The sequence below is a fragment of the Sminthopsis crassicaudata genome, chromosome 4, assembly GCF_048593235.1.
Source record: "Sminthopsis crassicaudata isolate SCR6 chromosome 4, ASM4859323v1, whole genome shotgun sequence".
Classification (NCBI taxonomy): domain Eukaryota; kingdom Metazoa; phylum Chordata; class Mammalia; order Dasyuromorphia; family Dasyuridae; genus Sminthopsis; species Sminthopsis crassicaudata.
The window spans coordinates 453696423-453721945 of NC_133620.1; the positions used below are offsets into that span (position 1 = coordinate 453696423).

Below are 25523 nucleotides of genomic sequence, written 5' to 3' on the forward strand. Positions count from 1 at the left end.
TGCACCAGAATGTTCTCCCTTCCCTTTGTGTCAGCAGTGGGGGGCTCTGAAAGGGGAACACTGCCTGCCATGTTGGACTTGACTGATGTGTCGATGGGCTTTGCTGAATCAATTTTTTTTCCTCTTCATTGAGTCAGAGCTTCTTCACTTGTGTGTGTGTGTGTGTGTGTGTGTTATGGTCCCTTCCATTGGCTTTGTGGAGAAGCATGGTTCTAAATGGTAAAGAAAAATACACAGCATTAGAGAAAACTGGTTATATCAATTTATTGTCCTTCCTTCTGGAGGAGGTCTGTGACATCAGTTGGATTGAATTGAGGGAGGACTGTGCAAGATCACCGGCCTCACTTTTCTCTCCTAGCCTTCTGGCCCCAGTGACTAGATGCAGATCAGGTGCACCTTGATGCACCGGGAGACCCTGGCCTTTTTAAGGTCTTTAAACAGCTCTTAGTTTGCCTGAGACAAGGTCCGATTAGTGATTAAGGGTAGGGAAGAAGTGAGTCAGAGGGTAGTCTCTTTTACCTAATTCAAAAAAAAAAATCCAATCTGGGAGGAAAGACCCTGAGGATTTCTGGCCAAAACAACCAAAAAAATGCTGTTTACTCTGAACCTTCAGAGCTCAAACTATGCCCAAGTGAGGTCTCTGAGGTTTTGGGTTAGTGGAATTGGGAAAGACAGTCAAAATACTAGTGTTGGGAATCGAGTGATATCTGAGTTTGACACTTAATTAGTTGTGTGACCCTAGACAGCTCCCAGACTCAGTGTTTCCCACCTGTAAAATGGGTATAGTCATAACACCTGTCCTTCTGAGGATTAACTGCAATAGCATACATAAAGTGGGAAGAGGTTGGGGTGGGGGGAATTCAACTTTAATTGAACTTCAAGAATCAACCGTAATAAGATTAGCTTACATTTACATAGGTTTCTTTTTTTTTTTTTTTTTTTTTTTTTCTGAAGCTGGGGTTAAGTGACTTGCCCAGGGTCACACAGCTAGGAAATGTTGTGTGTCTGAGATCAAATTTGAACTCGGGTCCTCCTGGATTCAGGGCTGGTGCTCTATCCACTGCGCCACCTAGCTGCCCCTACATAGGTTTCTCATTAGACTGTACACTCTTTGAGATCAGGGACAGTCTTTTGCCATTCTTTATATCCCTAGAAGTGCTTTGCACAGAATCTAACCTGTAGTAGACAATAAGTGTTTGCATCTCATTTGAGTCTCTCAATGGTATTAACATCTGCCTTTTACAGATGAGGAAACTGAGGCTGATAGAGAAAAGATAAATAGCTTTACTGGTAAAGTAAGTGTCTTTAAGTGTCTAAGGCCCAATTCGAACTCAGGTTTTCATCATTCCAAATCCAGGTCTCCATACACTCTGCCACCTAGTGACTATTAAGTGGAAGGACCAAGAGGAAAAGGACCAAAGATAGAAAATATTAACAAGCTACTTTCTTTTTTTTTTTTTTTTTTTTAATTTATTTTTTTTTATTTTATATATATATATATATATATTTTATAATATTATCCCTTGTATTCATTTTTCCAAATTACCCCCCCTCCCTCTATTCCCTCCCCCCGACGACAGGCAATCCCATACATTTTACATGTGTTACAATATAGTCTAGGTACAATACATGTGTGTGAATATCTTTTTCTTGTTGCACAATAAACATTAGAATCCGAAGGTGCATGCAACCTGGGCAGACAGATATTAGTGCTAACAATTTACATTCCCCTCCCAGTGTTTCTTCTCTGGGTGTAGCTACCTCTGTCCATCATAACAAGCTACTTTCTAAGGAAATAGGAAAAGGCCCCATATAACATATAACATTTATAACAATATAAATAATTCATTACACATAGTAGAATGTGAGAGCCAGGACTAGGAGGCATGGTTGCCCAGGAAGGATCACAAAGGGATTATGGAGGTGGTACCTGAACATTCCTACAAGGCAGAGAGGGGTTTCACAGGGTGGTGGGGAGGTCAGGACACCCTTCTGAGCACTTGTGATTTCACCCATGGGCCTACAGAAGGCACATATAAGTCAGAAGCAGGTGCTGGCCCTTTTTGGCTGGAAGGCAGAAAAGTGGGCCGGAGCCAGATTCTGGAGACTAGGGGGGTGTTTATTTTGGTTTGTTTTGGATCTCCTATGATTTTGGCAGCCAGGAGAAGGCCGGATTGGTGTTAGGAAAGTCTAGAGGCAGTTAGAAAACTCTTAAAAGTCCAGGCAATAGAGTGACGAAGGCTTGAAGTGGGTTGATGGGCCTTCACTGGCAGAGAGAAGGGGACACATGGGCTACATATTTGTGGAGGTAGAATTGACAGGACTTGCCAATGGCTTTGGTGGGGGAAGTGAGGAAGAGTAGAGTCAGAGATGATCTTGAGCTTCTGTGTGGGTGATGGGACATTGGGAGCGGGTACCATTGTCAAAAATAAGAAAGGTGTTGGGAAGGACGCTCTAGTTTTGGGATGTTGATTTCAAGCTCCTGGTATGACATCCAGCTGGACATGTCCATCTGACAGTTGGTTCTTTGGGAGAGATTGGGGTCTCCAGGCTACTCCAGGAATTTCTGCCTGACTTTCCTTCCGGTTCTAAATCTACAAATTGTTCTTTTCCCCCTTTTTCTTTTTCTTATCTTTTTATTAGAATTGTGTCTCCAGGTGGGGGAGGGAAAGTATGGGAAATGAAAGTGATGCAAACGAAGAGATAACAGACATTTTCAAAACTAAATTTAATTTTTAAAAATTTTAAGGCCATGAGTTTTTACCTGGCTAGTTTTCCCACTTCAGTCTCTTCTTGGTGGATTGGGGCATCTGGGGAAAGGTTTTGACCTGTTAGCAAAGGAAGATGAGGACATTTAACAGATAATCACCCTGTGTGTTGTTACCTGAGCATCTTTGAGTGGGGGTGCCTTAGCAGCTGGGAGGAGCAGTTAAAAACCTGGCTGAAAACAAATGACGAGGTGAGACTAGAACAAGTGAGGGGTATTTAGAGTCAATTCTGGAGAAGGTCACAGTCTACCTTTGTCATTATTTCACCTGACATTATTTGATCTGGTTTCCACTCACTATTTCCTGGCCCTTATTAACTATAGATTTCAGAGACCATAGATTTATAGCTGGAAAGGAGTTTAGAGACCATTGGTAAAAGGAAAATTCTTTGTTCAGGCTTTCTTTCACCCTGAATAACAAGACAAAACTCAGGAAAAAGAGGATTAAGTGAGTTTATTAAAAATATGTCAAAGTTGTCATACACTGAATGGTTGATTACTGGAAATCAGCAAGTGATTCAAGGTGGAGTCAGTTTTTTATTGATAACTTTCAGAATGTGATAAAGATAATTGCGATTGGTTCATATCAGCAAAAGGAATGGGCCATCTCAGCATCTCCCAGATTTCTGGTAGGCAGGTGAGAGCTAACTGGCGAGTAATACAAAGACTAGAGTGTTGCCTCCCCCAAGACTGATTTACAAGTCAGTCTCTTTCTCTCTCTGTCTCTGTCTCTGTGTATGTCTGTCTGTCTCTTTCTCTCTCTCCATCCCCTCCTCTCTCTTTCTCTCTATGTCTCTCTTTCTCCGTCTCTCTCTCTTTGTCTTTGTCTCTGTGTCTGTCTGTTTGTCTCTTTCTCTCTCCATCCCCCGCTCTCTTTTTTCTCTCTCTGTCTCTCTCTCCATCCCGCCTCTCTCTTTCTCTCTCCATCTCTCTTGCCATCTCTCTCTCTTTCTCTCTCTGTCTCTCTCTCTCTGTCTCTCTCCATCTCTCTCTCCATCTCTCTCTCTTTCTCTCTCTGTCTCTCTCACTCTCTCCATCCATATATATAATTCACCCAGTCAATATAACTTTCAATAGCACTTAAGTCCTTTCTTTTATTTTAAAAGTGAGGCTCAGAGATGTTATTTGCCCAAGACTACAGAAGTAATAAGTGAAAAGGGTAAGATTTGAATCCAGGTCTTCTGACACTTAATCCAAGCTCTGTTTAACTTTAGCTCCTCCCTAGTATTAGATTTGAATCAATCAAGTAATATTTACTAAGCACCTTCTATTGCAAGGCCTTGCACCAGATGCTGGAAGAAGAGGGGTCCCCAAACTGGACCCTAGACACTGAAGGTATACTAGGAGTCTTGAGAGGAGAGGGCTTGGATGGTAGTCAGTGCTGAGTGATGGAGGACCAGATTTGGAATCAGGAGAATCTCAGTTCAAATCTGATGCCCTGTGACTGGGATTCAAGGCTTCATTAGGCAATCATCCTTGAGACTTTAACCCTTTACAGGGTCCTGTGAGTAGTAAGTACTGGCTTTGGGGGTCACTTTCTTAGGGTGTCTCTCATCTTTTAGTATGTGCAGACAGCTTGTCCTTCTGTCATTACAGCTCAACAGAGGGAGACCTTCCATTCAGCCTTCCCTGCTCTGGAGGATGATGGCCATCTCCTTGTTGGGGACAGAGCCATACATTTTCTGTAGCCATTTTGGAGACCTGAAAAGTAGCTTTACTCTCCTAATTCGTTCATTCAAAGTCAAGAATATCTACCTAGAAGTTCCTGAATGAACACAGAAAAATTTCCTGCTGGCAGCACCTGCAGGATCATGCAACTGCATCTGGCGGGATGCCAGGGATGATCAGGCTAGAAAACAGCCAAACAGGCTCACAATGCAAAGTCCAGATAAGGATACAGAGGATACAGAGATACAGAGAAAGTCCAGATAACGATACAGAGAAAAAAGCCCCCATACTCTTTCCAACTAATTTCTTTGAGGGACTTCATTTTGGCCAGTATTTGTATCCTCAGCACTTAATACAGAGCTAAGCTCTGAGTAAGAACTTAACAAAGGTTAATGACCTTTCCTACCCAGCTGACTGGCTAACTGGGATCAGACAGTTGAGGGACAAAGCTGAGTCTTCCACACTCCAAATCCAAAGTTCTTCCCGCTGTACCACCTGTAACAAATGGCATTTCTATGGCTTTATGGTCTGCATAGCTATTTGCATATATTATCTCACAGTCTCATATGCTTGTATCAGTTTCCCAGTGCCTGGTAAACAGTAAGCACTTAATAAGTGCTTCATCTATCTTGTCTTATTTGACCCTTATATTAACCTGTGAGGTTATTCCCATTTTACAGATGAGGAAATTAAGATTCAAAGATTTCTGAACTGGATCTGTGAGGTTAGTGAGATTTCTGATGAAGAAACTCTCTCTAACCAATGCAGATTGGCAACTGATTAGCAACTTTTTTCCTTTTCAGTGATATTTTTCCAAATATATGTAAAGATAATTTTCAACATTTGTTTTGTAAGACTTTGTGTTCCAATTTTTTTCTCCCTCCTTTCCTCTTCCCCAAGATAGCAAGCAATCTGATGTTAGCAGTTTTTTAAGGAGTCACTGTGTGATTGGGAGGAGTTAGGGGGAAGTCATGGAGCACTGAGCTATTAGGTGTTTTGTGGAGGACCAGCCAGCTAATGTCTCAAAGTCAGGATTTGGTTAAGGCAATTTATAACTTGTTTCCGATAATCCATGGACTTCCTGGTTACCAACCTCAGCTCCTAAAAGAAAGGAGAGGTCTGACAACTTATATAGCCATGAGTTGGACGAAGAAAGGGCAGTGACTCAGGAGATACTCCTGTCAACAAACAGGACAAACAATTGAGTGGAAGGAGGAACCCACCACAGGCAGTCCATGAACCCTGGGAACCCTAGGAGAGTCAGGAGTCTCTTCCCGGGGCAGCCCATCCTGCTGTTACCATCTCTTGCTATTCCTAGGAAGAAATCTCCCATACTGCTCTGGGTGAGCAGAGCCTTTGTCACTGAGGGCTAATAACTTAGTCACCCAGAATCTTGGTAAAAGACTCGTTTTCCCCCAATAGGCACAATTTGTCCCTAAGAACGGAGTCTATTTTCTCCTAATTATCTTCTACTTCCCCTGATCTGCCCACTCAGAGATGGGGCCTGGTGAGTTGATATTGTGGATTTTTTTCATCAGAAGGGGACACCTACAGGTTGTCTTGGTATGGCAGAAATGGCCATTTGTTCAGCCACAGAAGAAGGATGGAGACTGAGAGTCTGTATTATAGCTCCACAGCCCCCAGACTTTGCCCATAAGCCCCAGCTAGGCAAGCTGAGGAATCAAGTGCCCCTACCAGGGAGGTTTCTGAGGCTCAGATCCTTACAGAGAAAGCCAGTGGAAGAGGAGGAGGAGGAGGAAAACTCCTGCCCAGTAATCAGCCCTATTTATTTAGTAAATATTTAATTAAATATATATACACACATATGTGTGTACATATGCATGTGTATATGTATACACACACACACACACACACACACAAACACACACATTTGTTTTTGAGTGAATAAAGACTTTTTTCTTGGCGTCTAAGAGCAGGGTTCCGAGGCTCTGTCTGTGATCCTGAGTAAGGTATTTAGTGTCTCAGTGCCCCAGGATCTCTCCAAGATTACTGCTTGCAGAGAAGCAGCTGATCTGTTTGGGGCAAGGAAGTTTTTCACCTGGGAGTTTCCCATACAGTTACATCTCAGGGTCAGGCTCCATCCTACCCTTTTGTTTTTATCTCAGCACCATCCCTTATATCAAAGACAGGGATCAAAAAAAAAAGTGACTTCAGATGCCATTCCCTCTTTATTTTATAAGCGTAGGGAGGAAAAGTGACTAACTTAAGATCACATAGATAGGAAGCATCAGAGACTGGATTTGAGTCCTTTGAATCAAAAAGAAAAAAGACAACAGAAAAAGAAAAGAACAGAGCAATTCAGCCAAAAAACCACCATCAAGTCTGGAGTCTGACAGTATATGCGACCTAGAAAGGGCCTTGTCCCCCTCCTGTATAGTGAAAGAAAGGGCAAGAACGTATAAAATTTTCTGCACCAAACTTGGTCATGAGAATTCTGCAGCCCTCATTTCCATTCTTTTGTTGTTCTTTCTCTTTCTATTTCTGTAGTCTTTGTGTATATTGTTTTCCTGGTTCTCAGCACGCCTTTGTAAAGTGCCCACCACATACGAGGGCCTGTGTTAAACTGGGGATAAAAAGACAAAAAGGAAAAAAATGGTTTCTGCTTTCAGAAAACTCACATTCTGCTGGGGGATGGAACATGGACCTAGACTGGTGTTTATGGGATGGGGGTAACAATGGGAGGGAGAAATATGGACAAGTGGAAGGAGGAGGAATAGAAATAGCCTGAGGCCTTTGTTCTACAGAGAGGGAAACTGAGTCTCAGACAGGTTAAAGGGACTTTCCAGGCAGGATCTGAACTGTTAATAGTTTGGTTCTATAGTTATCCATCACTTTCGCTCTGCACTGAGCTGAGCTTTGATGGAAAACAGAGGTTCTTGTAGGCAGAGATGAAGAGAGAGAATGTGAGTGCATTCTTGCCACTGCTCACCCTGTGAGACCCCCTCCCTCCCATTCCTTGAGTCTCCCCATCTGGTGGCCAATATGGCCCTTCACCAGTTGCTCCACGTGAAGACCCTCTTCTATGAGGAAGCCTTTTTTCCATTTTTCCCTGAGATGGTGCTGATTTCATCCAGCTAGACGATCCATCACTGATCCTGTGATACTCTGCCTTGTGACTTTGTGAACAGGAAATGATTGAGAATCCTGTTTCCTTCAGACATTTAAATAAATGTTTGATGATTGAATGAGTGAATGATGAGTGAAAACTTTTCCATGACCAGGCTTTCCTCTCTCTTTCCTGGCTTGGCTATAATTACTTTTCGATTCAGCCTTTCCAGCTCTTTCCCCCGGACTCTGCCTGGAAGAAGCAGGGTCCAATACAATGTAGTTTGTGTCTGTGTGTTTGCTTTATTCCTATCTCCATCTTGCTTGTAAAAGAATGAGATACTTCTGGAGCTTGGGGAGAAGGGGAATGCTGAGATAAGATCACTTGCCCTGACAAGATCAAGTTTATTTTTTTCTTCTGAAATCCCACCAGAGTGGGTTTGTCTTTATTTGTCACCCAAAGAACATGATTGATTCAAAGACCAAGTTTAATCAGCTCCAGTGTTCAGGAAGTGGAGGCCCTTGGCTAGGGAATAACTGCCACCTTTTCTGATACATAATCTGCCCATGGAAGCCCACTGGGCTCAGAGACCTCCTCCTACTTGTGGGGAACTCAGTCTTGGCTGTTGAGCCCTCACCTATTCTTCACACCTGAGAGCTCTCTAGGACTCGAGACTCCTTGTTTCAAGGGGACGCTAGAGTTTCTTGTAGTGTTAGCAGAATCAGTCACAGAAAGCCTAAGGGCTTATGAGCAAAAATGGAAGCATTTATTGAGCACTCATTCCATGTTAAACACTAGGATGCAAATAGAAAAGCAAGACAACCACTGCTTTCTGGGAGCTCGTGTGCCTTTTCAGGGGAGACAGCACAGGTAGGGAAGGTTCAGGTAGAGAGTGAATTGCAGTATGGAGTCCCCAAGGATACAGAAAGGTAGGGATGCTCGAAGGCATGGCCCATCATCTCTAAGAAATAAAGGGGGATTCTGGGATGGGGATGGAGAAGTCATTGTCAGGAGGAGAAAACTGGCAGAAGGGTTGGTTGTGAAGTCTAGGGGAGGGGCAGAGAGACCTTGTTTAGCATCAGCTTTGCTTAAAGCTACTCCCAGATGGGTTCTGCAATTAATTAATTGCCATAGAGACCATGTAGTTCAATAGACACATTTTACAAAATGAGACTGGAGCTAAGAGAGTGTCACTGATTTGTTCCAAGGTCACACGAGTAGTGAGCAGCCCCTGAGCCCAGATTCTCAAACTCCAAATCCAGCAGAGAGCTTAGAGACAAGCATTTATTAAGCGCCTACTGTGTTCCAGGTACTATACTAGGTGCTGGGAAAACAAAAACAAAAATAGCTTCTACCCTTCGGGAGATTATGTTCTATTAGGGAAAATAAGCACATATGCTTGTAAGTACAGTCAGTGCAGAGGTAATGCAGGGGAGGGAACAGGGAAGGTCTCCTGCTGAAGGAGGTGGTACTTGAGTTGAGTTTTGAAGGAAACCTTGGATGGACTCTGGAGTCCATCTGGTAGTCAGTCTTTGAATGAGCCGGGGAGGAAGAAGTCTGATTGTATGCTCTCACAGCTCAGCCTCTTGTTCCAGGCCATTGCTACTGCCTCGCTCTGGCTTCCCCTAGGAAAAAAAATGAGATTTCCAAGCAATTCTGCAGGCCACAGAGGGTGATCTGCGCGCCGAGGACAAAGACCTTGTGGCCCTTGTGACAGCTTCATGCCCAGAGCCACTAACTGGTGCGCTGCTCAGGCCTGCCTCCCTCCCACACGTTCCAGGCCGAGGCCGCTGTAATAACTGGTAACAGCATGAAGAGAAGCCAGGAAAACACAGATACCCTGACAGCTTAATGGGGACGTTCAGGGCTGAGGTGGGGGGAGGCGAGGAGGGGAGACTTAGAGCAGGTGCAGCTGCCGGAGAAGCAGGGAGTCAGCGGGAGCAGCCCGGAGGTATCTCGGAACTGCTCAACAAGTACTCGGGGATGTCAGTGAGGAGTGATGGCTGGGCACAGGCTGTCAGCGAGCAGTTATTAAGGGCCTGAATGCCAGGCACCCAGGCGAAGTGCGGGACTGCAAAGAAAAGACAGAGTACCTTTGCCCAGAAGGAGTTTCCACAGGTGGTGGAAGGAGCTCATGGAGGGTATGAAACAGTGGGGCGAGCATTGATTCCTTAGTCTGTTGGGATGATTTGTGCAGGGATAGGGAAGCATGGGTGTGAATCTGTTATCAAGTCAAGGAAATCTGGCCTCTGCTGCCTGCAGTGGATGAGCCCAACTGACTCGAGCCCCCTGGAAAATACAGGAAAAAAAATGTGCCATGGGAAAAGCCTTGAATTTGGTTGGAGTCCAAGGTCCTGCCTTCCTTTGATTAGCTGGTTAACCTCAATAGGGAGACTTGGTCTCTGTCAGCCGCAGTTTTTCTGAGAAATGAGGCTGATTGAGGAGTCTCTCGTTCATAGGTTCCTTCTGCCAGTGAGGGACGCAACAAGTCCCTTCCCTGGATTCGAACATCCTGTTTTCTTCCCCTCACCCACTCCCTACACTCCTCAGTCCTGAACATCCCTGTGGAGTTGCCAAGACATCTGGGTAACGTCTTCCATGTTATCTCAGCATGAGGCAGCGATTCCCTGGAAAGTGGCAACATCTCCCCACTCGGGCTGACCTGCCTGGTGGGGCGCGGGGCGCTTGGCTTCTGGCCTTCAGGTTGTTGGTGGGATGGAAAGGTATGGTCCCAGCCCGGACGCAGTCCCAAGTCACCAGGCGATTCTCAAGATCGGGAGATGTTGTTAACCCCCAGAACAGTGCTCCGGTACCCATGAAAAGAAGCCAAGTTTGAATCGTGGTCACAGACATCACCCAGAATGACTTAGCCTTCCCTCTTGGCAGCCAGGGATGTCCAAATGGGAACACATTCTAGGTTATCCTGGAGTTCTAGGTAGCCCCTGGAGGCAGTGGTCTTGTGAGGGAGGCTGGCAGCTGGCTTGTTCTTTGTAAGCAAAGGAGGTTGGGCAGTTCTAGAGCTCATCCTTGGGGGTCCCCAGGGGAATAGAGCCATTAACTCTTTCAGCACCAAGCTCTTGGACAGTTCCCATGGCTACTGGCTAATTCTGTTCCATGGTTTAAAAGTCTGGGGCTGGCAGCCGCAGTGAGGGGGTTAATTGTAATGCAGAGGCTCCCTTGTCCCCCCTTTCTCCCCCTGCTTTTTCTCTAAAGGAAGCTTATGGTGAAATTATAGAACCAGACCTGGCTTTGAGGACCCTACCATTAACCAGAGGCCCAGCTTGGCCACAGAACCGCCTCCTCATCCCCACCCAGGAAGGAGCCCCTGGCAGTGGAGCTGGGGCACCCTCTTTCATGGGGAAAGGTTTGAGGGAATTAGAAGGGCCGATTTAAGGATGGTTCTGCCTCTCTCCCTTCCACCTGGTCTCACTCGTGGCCCCCCAGGGGGGACTGGGCTCCGTCTAGAAATGGCACCAATAGGGGAAGGGATCAGGAAGTGACATCGCTCAGTCTGCCCCCGCCTCCTTATTCCCTATAAAAAGCAGAATGGTGACTCAGAGAAGAGAGTTGGAAGCTTCCTGCCTCCTGCTCCTGCTGTTAATTTTTAGACTTGGAATTAGGCAGGAGGCAAGGAAACGGCAGCTTGGAATAAGCGTCTGACATGTTATTAAACGGGCGGCTCTGACAATGCTCCTGCCGCCTGATTCTGAGCAGTCTCTGAGTGTGTGGCTTCTGGGACTGTGGGGTCCAGTTTGAGGGGGGGCTCCCTCACGACTCAGCCCTAGCCAAGGGGGCTGGTGAATGGTGTGGAGCAAGCCATGGCGGCGGGGGGCCGGCGGCGGCGCCCACTGCGCTACCCCTCACTGGCAGCCCTGGTGGAAGATTCTCAGTGGCCTTTCTTGTTCCTTGTCACAGACTTCAGCTACGGGGCTGACGACTACGACGGGGAAGGGAATGAGGAGCAGAAGGTGCCACCCGAGGGCTCGGAGACCATGCCGTACATCGACGAGTCGCCCACCATGTCCCCTCAACTCAGTGCCCGAAGCCAGGGGGGTGGGGATGGCATCCTGCCCACCCCCCCGGAAGGTTTGGGACCCACGGTAGGTTCTCCTCCTTCTTTCTTCTGCCTTGAGGGGGGTGCACGTCTCTCAAAGATTGGAATTGTCAGAGATGTTTTAGGGGATAGGGTGATGATGGAGGGATGCTGAAATATACGTTCTGAGCCCACAGTTCTGGCTGCCATTAATAGTCATCCGGCAATTTTTCAGTTGTTGCATTTACTTTGACTAGTTTATGTTTATAAGCTCCTAGGATGACATCTTCCTTGAGATAATTCCCTTTCCTTCTGCCGAGCTGCTTCTTTCTCTCTTCCTTTTGCTCACTCCTTAAATCTTCCCTTCTAGCCTGTCTGCTTCTCTTTCCCCTGTGCTCTGTCCCTCCACCCCATCACCTCCTTTTTTTCTACTTCATCTGCTTAGCTTGTCTCTTGGTTGCCCCATCTTCCCTTTTCCCATTCCCTCTCACTCCCTTTCTGAAAAGGAAGAGAAAACCTCAGGAGAAAATGTCATGCTGGAATTTAGACTGACCTTTCTGGTGTCCTGGGCCAGCACCCCTTCTCTTGGGGCGTGTTTGGGAGTGGGTGATGTGACAGACAGACAGAGATGGATTGGGGGGGGGACCGGGGGCAATCTTAGACTTTCTGTCCCTGGAGTTGAACAGATACGTCCTCCCTGGTTCGTGGCTCTTGGAGATTGGTGCCTTTTGGCCATGGGCTCCTATGGGGGGGGGATTCATATTGGCTCTTCTTCTTTCATTATAATGTCGGAGTTCTTGGTCAGGGGTCCCAGAATGGTTGAGATCTTTGGTAGGTGGTCTCCAGTACGCTTTCTGCCTCAGGGAAGGGGCTTTGTGAGTCTTGAAGGGTTAGGAATTGTCAGGAATAGATTTCAAGGGTCTATCAACTTGGATGGGAAAAAATTGTTTTTATGAACGTAACTAAAATTTAGCGATTCCTTCTATTATGCATTTTTAAAAGCAGTCTTATTCTGAGAAAGGATCTCTGGGGTTCGGCCAGCTGCCCGTGACACAAAAGAAGGTTCGGTCCTTCTGCTCTATTGGGGCTGCCTCGGGATAAGCCCTCCGAACAGTGGGAGATGCCCCCTTGCTCGTTTCTCCAGATGCTCTCTGTCGGCGTGCTCGGCTCCAACCTGTTCGACTTTTTATTTTAAAAAGGAGCTGGAAAGGCTCTCCCTAGGTGGGCTCACAAGAGCCCCTGGTGGCAAGGGCAGGGGTGGGAAAGATCCCTTCCCGGTGGCTGCTGGGCCTCTCTCTTCCCCTCCTTGGAGTTCGCGCCCCCTCTTCACACGCCCCCTTGGTGGAGGTTGGCTGTTATAGCCTTTGGCAGCAGCGGCCTTGACAACAGGCTTTTCCACTTGGGGAAGCCACCACGTTGTCATAGCAACTGAGACCCAATGCAGACAGCCACAGAAATGGCACGGAGAGCCTGCCAGGCGTGATGGGAGCTGGGGGGTTGTGGAGATTGGAGATGGGGGTTCATGCCGACAACCAGTATTAGAGGGGTTACCTTTCGATGGAGTGGGGGAGACAAGATGCTTGGGGAGATAAGGACTGTTATTAGTCACAGTTTGGTAGGAATGAGCAGGGATGGCAATGGGGGAGAGTGAAGGCTGGTTTCTCTGGCCCAAAGCCACGCCAGGCAGGACTCAGGGGTTCCCTTACCACCTCCATGCTCAGCAAGTGCCCCTTTGGGTTACCCTTATTTCCCAGACTGTCCCGGAGCAGCTAGATCCAGAGTGCCAGAGACGAAAGGATTCTTAGAGACTACTGAGTTAGTCGGTGAGCAGTTATCAAGCAGCCCCCGTGGGCCAGGCCGGTGCCCGGAGTCACACAGCCTGGGAACGCTGACTCCAGGAATGGGCCGGACATTGGTGGTTTGGTCTGTGGGCGCTGGGCCATCAAGGGGGACAATCAGAATGCCGGGCGCAGGGGCCAGGGCTAGCATGGCATTCCACACCTAATGGGAGCTCGGCAAATGGTTGTTGAATCAAGTTAGCATCACGGGGTCATCGCTTTACTTCTGAAGGAAACTTGGGAGTCCTCAGACCCAGGGCCCTCATTTCCCAGTGGAGTAAACTGAGGCTCAGAATGGGAAAGCAGCTTGTGGCCGCGGTGGAATTTGAACTCAACCCTTCCCAGTTCTAAGAAACGTGCCCTCTTCTAAACCAATATTTATTTAGAGTCTACTCTGTACTATGGGCAGTGATATAGCAGTGATAGTGCAGGGCCTGGAGTCGGGAGGAATCATCTTTCAAGTTCAAGTCTAGCCTCAGACAAAGCTTACTAGCTGAGTGACCCTGGGCAAGTCACTTAATCCTGTTTGTCTCCCCTTTTGTCAAATGAGAAGGAAATGGCAAAGCACGCCAGTATCTTTGCCAAGAAAACCTCAAAATGGGCATGGAAAACGGTCAAACTCTGGCTGTTTGAGCTCAGCTTCCTGGTCCTCAGTTTTCCTGTCTTTACAATGGAAGAGTGATAGGCCTGAAAAATGACTCAACAACACCAAGTGCCATGTAAAAATTTGGAGGTAGACCTGGGGGAGACGACAGGCAGAGGGGAGAGAGGGGAGAGACATACAGAGAGAGAGAGAAGAAAGACAGAGAAAGAGACGGGGGGAGTGAGGAAGAGAGAGAGGGAGGAGGGAGGAAGAGGAGGGAAGGGAGAGAAGGGGAGAAGGAAGGAGAGAGACAGAGAGAAAGGTGGGGGACAGACAAACAGAAGCAGACAGAAGGAGGGAGGGAAGGAGAGGGAGAGGGAAGGAGAGGTTTTTGAAGCTCCCCTAGTATTATGGGAAACTGTCAAAGATTTTCCAGCTCTCCCATCCATGTCCTCCAGCCAGCCTTCTTCTGCGTCGTTGCCGCCATCTAGTGAGCGTCCGTGGTACTGCTGCTTGCATCTGAATTCCGAATCCAGGATGCTAGAGCTGAAATGATTGTTCCAGGCTGGCTTGACAGCCATGGGGCCGTTGAGCGGGAAGAAGAGGGACATGACTAGAGGAGGGCTTAGGCCCGGTCTGCCCGGTCCCAGAGGGCAGCATCAGGAGAAGTCCATTCGAGCTCGGCGCTGGGAGACGTTTCCTGACCAGGGGATGGTCGGGGAGTGAGCGCCTGCCCTCTCCTCCGGTGACCGCCGGAGAGAGTGTTTTGGAGGGAAGTCCCTCCCGGCTGCCTTCTGCGGACCCTAAGGTCCTGCTCTGCTCCTGAACTCTGTGGCGAGACAAGGGACATAAGTTCCCCAACTCACACAGAGCTAGTAGCAGAGCTCAGCATTTTCTGTGGCAGAGCAGAAAGAAACTTGACTTTTAGTTGGAGGAACCAGGTTTAAATCCTGCAGCGAGTCACTGGCCGTCCAGGAGAGTCTGAGAAAGCCATTCCACCTTCCTCAGCCTCAGTTTCCCCTCTGTAAAAAAGAAACTTGATGCAATGCTCCTAAGGGCCTTCCAGCTTTAAAGCCATGATCCTGCCATCAGAACTCCTGCTCTCTAATCACCAGACCAAAATACAGCAGCCCGGGCGTAAGATGGGGGGATTCTCCACAGTAAACGCCACCCCGCCTTTATCCCTCTCTCCTAGCACTGTTTCCTTTATATGTTGAGAAGGAAATCCTCGTGTTTGCCCCGCGCATGGTCTGTCCGCAGCTCCCTGGGGACCATTTAGCCGCTCCCCCAGCTCTGCTTCTTCTCATTGGAAGATCAGGGTGGCAGGATGTGGTCCCTCTTGCTTCAGACATCAAAAGTTCTTAATTACCTCCCAACTCTAATTGCCCCATTTAGGATTCTATTTGTGCCTATGTCCTACTAATCTACTCTCTTCGAGGGGAAACTCTGCCAGCTTGGCTTGGCACGAATCCCTTTTTCCTGAATCCCCAAGGCTGTTCGGATGAAATACAGAAACCGAATCGTTTCGTCCAGATAAATGATTTAGTTAGCAAGGCGTGCAGTTGAAGAAACAAATCGGGTCCAAGGCTCCCAGTGACCTTAGCTTCTATACAATTAACAGAATTTGGAAGAAGCAAAAAACGGTTTTATTGGGATTGTTGGTAGAGGAAGAACGGTAATTTTTTTTTTTTGATAAGAAAGTCGGGGGATCTTTGGGAGGGGGGCATTTTGGGATTTCTCCAAAATCAGGTGACTTATAAGTGGCTGTAACTCCGCTTCATAAAATGGTGGAGAAAGGCAAAATGGAGTCACTGATGTAATTTTTCATGTAACTGGGCCCAGTGTTTTGGTAAAGGAGTTAAATGTTCCTGGCACAGGTCTCCGTCAGTCTGGTGTGGCAGAGTCCCTCCCCATCGGGGTTTCCTGTGGTGATCTTGGCAGCCTGGGAGGTTCTGGGTTGGGCCCGACCATTGTTCTGGGCAGCAGCCCTGGCCTGGAGCTTGTTGACACTCACACCCAAGTGCTGTCTGTGCTCTGGGCACCCAGGCTTGAAATTGAGTCTCACTGTTGCTCTTTTCTTCCTGGAGAGTTCGGAAGAGTTTGTTAAAGCTTGGGCTGGGCCTTGCAGGATTAGACAGGCTGAGATGGAAAGAGTATCTCCGTTCCAAGGGTTTGAAGGATGAAGTTAGGATAAAAGAACTGTCATCCTTGGCTTCTCTCTTTACAATAATAATAACTCCACTTACATGACACTTTGATATAGAACTATGATCAAGTCACTTGCCATTTCAGCCTCAGTTTCCTCATCTGTAAAATGAGAATAATCAGCCTTGCATTTCCTCCCTCCTCCAAAGGATTATAGTCAAGAAATCACTAGTCCCTTACAGTAGTCTCTAAATCTCAGTTATTAATTATAATTACTTTTACATTTGTTATCTCATTCAGTCCTCCCCATCAGTCCTGGAAGGCAGATTTATAGAATCTTAGATCTAGAGCTACAAGTTCAACTAGACTCCATCTTCCCTTGTAAAGATAGGAAACCTGAGGACTGGGAAGCTAATGTGTCTCACTTTCAGCCATCCTGGTGTAGAAGTGCAAGTAAGATTGTGTCTATTTGCGAAATAGGAAAATAGAAGTTCAAGAAGTCATGTGATTTCCCAAGAACACTCAACTATTAATTAACAAAGCCAGAAGTTGGAATATCGTTTGTTGTTCAGTTGTTGGTGTGACTCTTTGTGACCCTCGGGGGGTTTCTTAGAAAAGATAGTGGAGTGGTTTGCCATTTCCTTCTCCAGCTCATTTGACAGATGAGGAAACTGAGGTGATCAGGGTTAAGTGACTTGTTCAGGGTCACCCAGCTAGGAAGTGTCTGAGGCTGGATTTGAATTCAGGTCTTCCTCACTTCAAGGTTGATGTTCATCCCTGGCTTGCCATGGGATCACAAGTTTCTCTGAGGTCACCAGTTCAACTCTTGTTTTGCAGATGAGGATAATGAGACCCAGGAAGGATAAGCATCTTGCCCAAACTTACCCAGAGTGTCAGAGGAAGATTTTGAATCATGGTCTTTTGACTTTGAAATCTTTCCACTGAAAAAAAGAAGAAATCAAAAAAATTTTAAAAAGAAATCTTTCCACTATAACTTACAAGCTTGGGATTTGATGCTGTAGAAATAGAATGTGTGGCCTAAGTGAGCTGCATTGCTATATTAAGCTCATTGGGCCTGGCTTTTGGCAGAGGCGGGGTAGGTTGTGGTTGAAAAGGGAAAAGGTGGATTCTGAATATTACTGAGGTTATGGTCTTCCCAGCAGTAGAATAACTGCTGGTTAATGTGATGGTTTAAGAGCACTTAAAAAGAAAGCATGGCTTCTTAAGAGCAAAGTGTGTCAGAGTAATCTTATTTTGTTTACTGTTACAAGACTGGTATGTTGAAGGATGCCATCAATATCTGGATTTAAATAAGACATTTGACAGGGACCCTCAAGGTGGACCTTGTGGACAGGTTGGAGAGATGCAGATTAGATGATGGTATAATTAGGAGCAGAATCCAACAGAACACAGATGAGTCTGGAGAGTAGCCTCCAGTAGATGAAAACACAGGACTCTTCACACTGCCTTGGAACTAGTTACATGGGATCCTAGATCGTAGAATCCTTGATTTAGAAAGAAGGGACTTTAGCAGCCATCTAGTCTAACCCCCTCCTTTACTTGATGAAAAAGCCAAGGCCCAAGGGGGTTCAGTGATTTGCCTGCATGTCCCGAATCTAGGATCACAGAGAGTTTCTTTTTGGATTTCTGATGACTTGGACCAGACAGGGACAAGGAGTAAAGTGGATGGGAAGTCTGGGGTTCCAAAGAGTCAGGCTGAAACAATGGACTGAATGGGAAAAAGATAAAATATAATGGTGATGGATCTAAAATTCTATATGTCAATTTAAAAAATCTGCGGTATAAACATAACCCAAGGCAGGTATGGTTAGACAGTTGGGTTTTAGCATCTGCTAACATAACATGAGTCAATAGTACAATGTGGGAGTCAAGAAATGTAGTGTCATCTGACTTCCTTCGGAAAGGTTTGTTGTTCAGAATAGGGAGACGATGAGAGGGTGTCGGGCTCGCTGCTCAGCCCTGGTGAGACCATTAATGGGGTACAGGACCTTGGCTTTGCCCTGGACCTCTCTGGCAGTCTAGGGAGACTTGTGGATCTCTTCTCAGAATAATGTTTTTATATCCATAAAATAAATTCTCTTAACATTATAAAGGAGACCAAAAGCTGGAGAGAGGGGGAAAGATTTACTTTTTCCCACTCAAGTTTGTGAAGCCCCTAAAATCTATCCTTGGACTTCCAGGTTATGAACCTTGACTATAGAAGCATTTTGAAAGAAGGGATTCTCTGAGTTAGCAGTGAAGAAGAAAGGCATTTCAGACATGGGATAAGGCTGATACAAAGACATGGTGATGGGAAATGTGGGGTACCATGTGTAAAGAACAGAAAGGCTGGACTGGAGGAAATGTGGGAAGAGGAGTGGTGCATGAGGCTAAAACAATAGATCAGCACCCATCTATGAGGAGCTTTTTTTTCTTTATTTTTTTTTATTGAGGCTTTTTATTTTCAAAACCTATACATGAAGAAATGACCAGCAGGATGATTCCAAAAAGGCCTGGAGAGACTTACAGGAACTGATGCTGAGTGAAATGAGCAGGACCAAGAGATCATTATATACTTAAACAACAATACAATATGATGATCAATTCTGATGGATGTGGCCCTCTCCAACAATGAGATGAACCAAATCAGTGTCAATAGAGCAGTAACGAACTGAACCAGCTACACCCAGCGAAGGAACACTGGGAGATGAGTGTGGCCCACATCATAGCATTTACACTCTTTCTGTTATTGTTTGCTTGAATTTTTGTTGTTTTTTTCCCCCAAGTTATTTTTACTTTCTTTCTAAACCCAATTTTTCTTGTGCAGCAAGATAACTGTATAAATATGTATACATATATTGTATTTAACATATACTTTAACATATCTAACATGTATAGGACTACCTACCATCTAGAGGAGAGGATGGCAGGAAAGAGGGGAAAAGTTGGAACGGAAGGTTTTGCAAGGGTCAGTGTTGAAAAATTACCCCTGCATATGTTTTGTCAATAAAAAGGTATAATAATAAGAAAGAAATTAGACAATATGCTCTAAGGTTAATACTTGTTCTCTTAAAATTTCAGACTTTTCCTTGAAATACTTTGATGGAACACAATCCACTAATTAATTGACTAATTAAAAAGCATTTATTAAGTAAAAACAAAAAACTTATACAGGGATAATTTTCCAACATTATCCCTTGCAAAACCTTGTGTTCCAATTTCCCCTCCTCCTCACCTCCTTCCCCTGATGGCAAGTAATCCAATATATGTTAAACATGGTAGAAATATATGTTAAACCCAATATATGCATACATATTTATACAATTATCTTGCTGCATTAGAAAAATATCAAGAGCTTTAAAAACTATAGTTTATCCTAGAGGCAATAGAGAGCTGCTGAAGTTGATTGAGCAGGTAATGAGGTGTCAGCCTTGCACTCAAGGAACATGAGGCTAGAAGCCATTTAAAGGGCAACTTATCAAAGATCATGTTGAGTTTCTGGCTCGTCTATCTTATTCTTAACTTATATTTCATTTTTGGACTGCTTGGGAGGTAAGTGAGGCCCCTTCTATTTGAGCAAAGGCTGGATTGCCAAGAGGTTATGGATAGTCTCTTGTTACCCTGCTGCCTTCCCCTCCCTTCTTCAGGGTAGACCACTGCGTCTGTTCATTTTACTGATTTTTTTTTTTAATTCTTTGTGGGGAGACATGGTCCTTTGGAGCATTCGCGTTCAGTTCATATTCAGCTCTAAGATACTTCTCCCCCACTCCCACTCAAATATTCTGACTTCAGAACCGATTGTAGCCTTGAAGATACTCTGGAATTTAATGTGACCTTGAATGTTGATATAATATTACAATACGATAGCATTTTATATGATTACTTTTAATAATGAGATATTTGCAAAGCCCTTGGCACAGGACCTGGCCCAGAGTAGGAGGTTAATAAATGCTTGTCTCCTCTTTTCCCTCTTTGTTCCCCTTTGGAAACAAAGCTCTTTTCACTCTTATGGTCAAGTCTTCCAACGTTTCCCTTCACCCTCTTCTCCTCATCATTTTTCACTTGTTTAGATTCTCTCCTTGAACTCCATGCAAGTCCTTTCACACATGGGACTCATTAATGTCCACTTTGCAAATGTCCCTTCTCCTCCGGGCAAACCTGCCTCTATCACCTCCTTTTAAATCTTACTCAAAAATCAGTCCTTTCAGGAAAGACTTCTCTGCGTCAGTTTCCCCCCCCCCCCCACATACCCCAGGTCTAAAAGTCAGGAATCAGTTACTAATGTTGGAGCTGATAATAACTCACCTTCCTTTTAGAGTGGCACTTCACAATTGCTAATGAGTTTATTTATAAAAGTTCTTAAATCATGGACAGGAGGGCCATGTTCACCCCTTTTTGAAATAGATGACAAGGTCATAGCTACTATTTATCTACCAAAGTTCTTTACAAGGCTCTTGTGTGATAGAGAGAGAATTCTGGATACCAGAAGGCCTTGCCAGCCGAATTCAAGTTGCTTTTGTAAGTTCTGCCAAGGTGCATGCCCTTCTGAGTTTGTGACCTGTGGAGGTAGAGCACCAGCGCTGGAGGGGAAGGCCTTCAAATTCACACTAGCTGTATGAGCCTCGGTAAACCACTTAACCCTAAATTTCTTCATCTGTAAAATGAGCCAGAGAAGGAATATTCCAATATTTTTGGGAAGAAAACCTCAAATGAGATCGTGACTAAAAAACAATTCAGTAACAGTGTTTATGTAATGTTCGCTAGGTACGAGGCAGTGTGCTGAACACTTTACAATTATTTTCTCATTTGATCCTCACAGCCTGGGAAGTAGATGCTATTATTATCGATATTTTACAGATGAGGAAACTGAGGTAAGCAACCCATGGTCACATAGTAAGTGTCTGAAGCCGTATTTTGCTGGAACTCTGTCTTCCCAGAAATCAGCCGGAGTCGGGATCACTAAACGTCTTTATTCTAGATCTTTACCGTCCCCTCCAACGCCAGGTCACGAGTGCAAGAGCGCTAGAGTTCCACCACCCAAGTTTCTCCTACTCCTCCCACACAAGTCACTTTCCCCTCTTTGTCCCACCAATCAAGTCAGCCCAGAACAGCTGGGGAGGGTCAACCTTCAAACAAGCTAATAGGGAACCGTCCAATTGGCAATTAGTCTCACGTGCTTCATTATCCAAGTGCATTGCTCAGTTCTAGCCCTTTACAGTATTTGAACTCAGGTCTCCTTGATTCTCCAGGCCTGATGTTCTCTCCTCTTCTCCACTTGTCTGATAAGCCCTGAACCAATCTAATTTTGGAGAGCCTTATCAATGGATAGGCTATAGGGCGATGGATTTTTCAACCTTTCAACTCTTAAGTAAAAGTTTTTCTCTTCACATCACCTTTATTTCCCCTCTGCACTGCTCCAAAGGGCCATGTCTCCCCACAAAGAATAAAAAAAAAATCAGTAAAATGTATAGATGCAGTGGTCCACCTTGAAGGGAGGGGAAGGCAGCAGGGTAACAATGTTCTGGAAGGATGGTCTGCATGGGGAAGGAGGATGCCCGCTTCTCTGGAACCTAGGAAACTAAATGTTTGTATTTGTATATTTGGTGTATTTGAGGCTCCCTACAACTTTGCGAAGGGAAACTTTTGTCCCTACTGAAGTAGGTCACACTGAGGCACAATGTTTGTAGGTGGGTCCCCCAGGCAGCAGGTGGAAAAGTCTGCCTTCATAATACCCCCGACTGTGGGCACTTTCCCCGTCTTCACACTGTTTCCCTAAGAGCAGGGACTTTGCTAGTTTCATAGTTAACTATAGCTCCTAGATCAGAGTCAGCTCCCAGGCGATATTATATATAGTGAAGAGGACATTGGATTGGGATTCAGGATCTGGATTCAAATCCTGACTTTACTATTTATGACTCTGTATGATTTGAAGAAGTAAAATGAGAGGGGTTGGGCTAAACAGATTTGAGTTCTCTAAATGCTGTGAAATGTCCTTTATGTCATGTCTCTCACTCTCACTAAATATCCTCAATATCTTGTTTGGATTTTTCTCACCTACTTGCTATTGAGTATTTCTCCACTAGCTGGTGCTAGTGAATCCAGATCTTCTGTCTTAGGGTTTTCATTTAACTTTCTGGTTTGAAAAATGCTAAGCTATGATTCACCACTGATGAAAAAGCATTTATTTAGCTCCTACTGTATACAAAAACGAGCAAGGGAGATGGGCCTTGCCTTTAGGGAGCTTACATTCTGCAGGTGGGAGAGACATAAAGACATCCCTCTGGCCCCATGTCCTCAGCACTCAGCAGGCCTTAGCTTAGGAGCCAGTTGGCTAGAGAAGCAGGGATTCAAGACCCCCCAAAAATGGAAACTTTGTTAATGCTCAGTGATTGTAGGATTTATTTCTGGGCCTCATCTCCAGTAGCTACAGACTCCAGGGGTATGTGTGCTTCAGAAAAGGGTGACATAGATATAGGCAGGGGTATAGTATAGGTGAAAGAATATTGACTTGGAGTCAGGAGGGGCCTGTATTCAAATCTTGTTGCTGACATTTTCTTTTTTTTAATTTAATTTAATTTTTTTTATTATTATAGCTTTTTATTTACCAGATATATGCACGGGTAATTTTACAACACTAACAATTGCCAAGCCTTTTGTTCCAATTTTTCCCTTCCTTCCCCCCACCCCCCTTCCCCAGATGGCAGGTTGATCAATACCTGTTACATATGTTAAAGTATAAATTAAATACAATATATGTATACATGGCTGCTGACATTTTCCTAGCTGTATGACCAAGGGCCATTCACTTGAGCAATCTATGACCTAGAGTGCCTATTTGGAAAATGGGAAGGGTAATTAATATCTATTACAGAGTTGTTGGGAACATCCAAGGAGATTGATATATAGAACATTTTGTAAGTTTTCTGAATGAGGATTGCTATTTTTAATTTAAAAATTCTAATTTTTAACATTCTTTTTAAAATTTTGAATTCTGATTCTCTTCTACCTCCCAGCCTTGCCTCCCCATTGAAAAGGCAAGCACTTTGTGTTATATATGTGAAGTCATGTAACACATATTGTGATATTAGCCATGTTGCCAAAAAAAAAACCCAAAATAAAGTGTGTATGTGTGTATATGGATATGGATATAGATACAGATATACTTCATTATCATTATTAATATTAATACTAAAGGTTGTTCAGAAGACTAAACTGCTTTAAGATGTTCATTCTCTCTAGAAACTTTCATAGGATTATAGAATCTTAAAGGCCATCTAGTCCAATCCACTCTAATTTTACAGAAAGGGAAATGAAGGCTCAGAAAATGAAGTAACTTTTCCGAGGTTACACAAATAGTAATCATCCAAAGTGGGATTTGAACCCTGATCTGATGTCCATTCCCAGAGGTCAGAGGTAGCCATTTGTTGTAGAAGGTTCTTGGTCATACTTTGTGAATGGGACTAGATAACTTCTAAGGTCCCTTCAGACCAAGATGATATGATTTTTCTTTCTTTTTAAAAAAAATTTCATCTATTTTCTTTTTTTTAATAGCTTTTTTATTTTCAAAATACATGCAAAGATAGTTTTCAACATTTACCCTTGCAAAACCTTGTGTTCCAAAATTTTCTCTCTCCCTTCCCCTAACCCCCCTCCCTTAGACAGCAACTAAAGTTAAACAAGTGCAATTCTTCTATACATATTTCCACATTTGATGATAAGATTTTTTCACTAAGGAAGGGCAAAGAGCCCCATTTGTCATTTCCTTCTCTCCAGATGATTTGACAAATGAGGAAACTGAGGCAAACAGGGTAAAATGACTTGCCTAGGTTTACACAGCTAGTAAGTGTCTGAAACTGGATTTGAACTCAGAAGAGAATTCCTGACTCCAGGCCCAATGCTCTATCCACTATGGTGCCCCCTCGCTGTCCCCAGTGACTGGTTACTGCTCAAATATCTGACAAAGGTAATTATGTAAAAAGAGAATGAGTTTGCTCTGGGTAGAGTCAGAACTCCCACGTGAGTGGAGTCTGGTTTGGGTTCAAAATAAAAGAGGATTTTCCTGTCAATCAGAGAAAATAATAGAAGGGGCTACTCTGGAGGGAGTGGGACAATGATACTACTACTAATGAAATAGTAATGACATTATTTGAAGGGACAGCAGAAGCCGGCCTTTATAGTGCCCTTTACTATTTCGTTTGAGCCTAGATTTTAGTGCAGGTGTTATCTCCATTTTAGGGGGGAGACTGGAGCTCGAAGCATTTGAATTGCCCAGGACCACACAGTGATGTGAGGGGCTGAATTTGAACCAAATCACGTGCTTTCTCCTCTATGTCAGCTAGCTGCCACTTAACAAAGTTCCCAACAGAGAGACTGTACACTTCCTGAAAGCAGGTTCTGTCTTTTGGCTGTCTTTGTATCTCCATCATTCAGCACAATGGCTGACGTACAGTAGGTGTCTAATAAATGCACATTTACTTTTGATCCAACTGAATTATAAAATTGTTATTAAGCATCTACTGTGTACCAATATTGGGGAAAGTCTTTGCTATTTAGGAGTTTGCATTATTCTAGAGAGGGGAAAGAGACACTGACTCTTTGTCACCAGAAATAGAGGCAGAAACTATGTGACTGTTGGGAATATTGTAAAAGCAATTTCTGCACTGGGGGAGAGGGTGAATGAGACAATATATGATGTCCTCTTTTTTCAATTTTTTTCTTTATTAAAACTTTTTATTTTTCAAAACATATGCATGGATAATTCTTCAACATTAATCTTGCAGAATCTTGTGTTCCAATTTCCTCCCCTTTTCCCCCCTCTTCTCCCCCAGATGGCAAGTAGTCCAATATATGTTAAGCATGGTAGATATATATGTTAAATCCAATATATGCATATATATTTATATTGCTGCACAAGAAAAATCAAATCAAACCAGAAAAAAAGCATGAGAAAGAAAAGAAATAAAATAAGTAAACAAAATATACAAAAAACCAAAATAAACAAAATATACAAAAAACAAAATAAGTAAACAAAAGCAAGTAAATAATAACAGAAAGAGTGACAATGTTATGCTGTGGTCCACACTCAATTCCCACTCTTTGGGTGCAGAATACTCTCTCCATCACAAAACCATTGAATCATCTCATTGTTGAGGAGAGCCAGGTCCATCAGAATTGATCATCAGATAATCTTGTTGTTGCTGTGTACAATGATCTCCTGATCCTGCTCATTTCATTCAGCATCAGTTCATGTCAGTCTCTCCAGGCCTCTCTGAAACCAGCCTGCTGGTTGCTTCTTACAGAACAATAGTATTCCGTAGCATTCATATACCATCACGTATTTAGCTGATGTCCTCTTTTGCACTAAGATTTTGTGGCTTTACAGCACAGGAGCATCACTCTGGAGCTGGGAGGGCCCATCAAGT

General features: G+C 44.5%; 1 protein-coding gene across 2 annotated transcripts in view; it reads left to right on the plus strand.

Annotated features, from left to right (window-relative positions):
• Positions 1-25523, plus strand: part of ABR (ABR activator of RhoGEF and GTPase) — a gene marked incomplete in the record, with an annotated part of 275581 nt that overhangs the window by 113785 nt on the left and 136273 nt on the right. For both annotated transcript variants that reach the window (XM_074263806.1, XM_074263807.1), the window contains 1 exon segment: positions 11418-11602. In XM_074263806.1, coding sequence (XP_074119907.1) covers positions 11418-11602 — 185 coding nt within the window.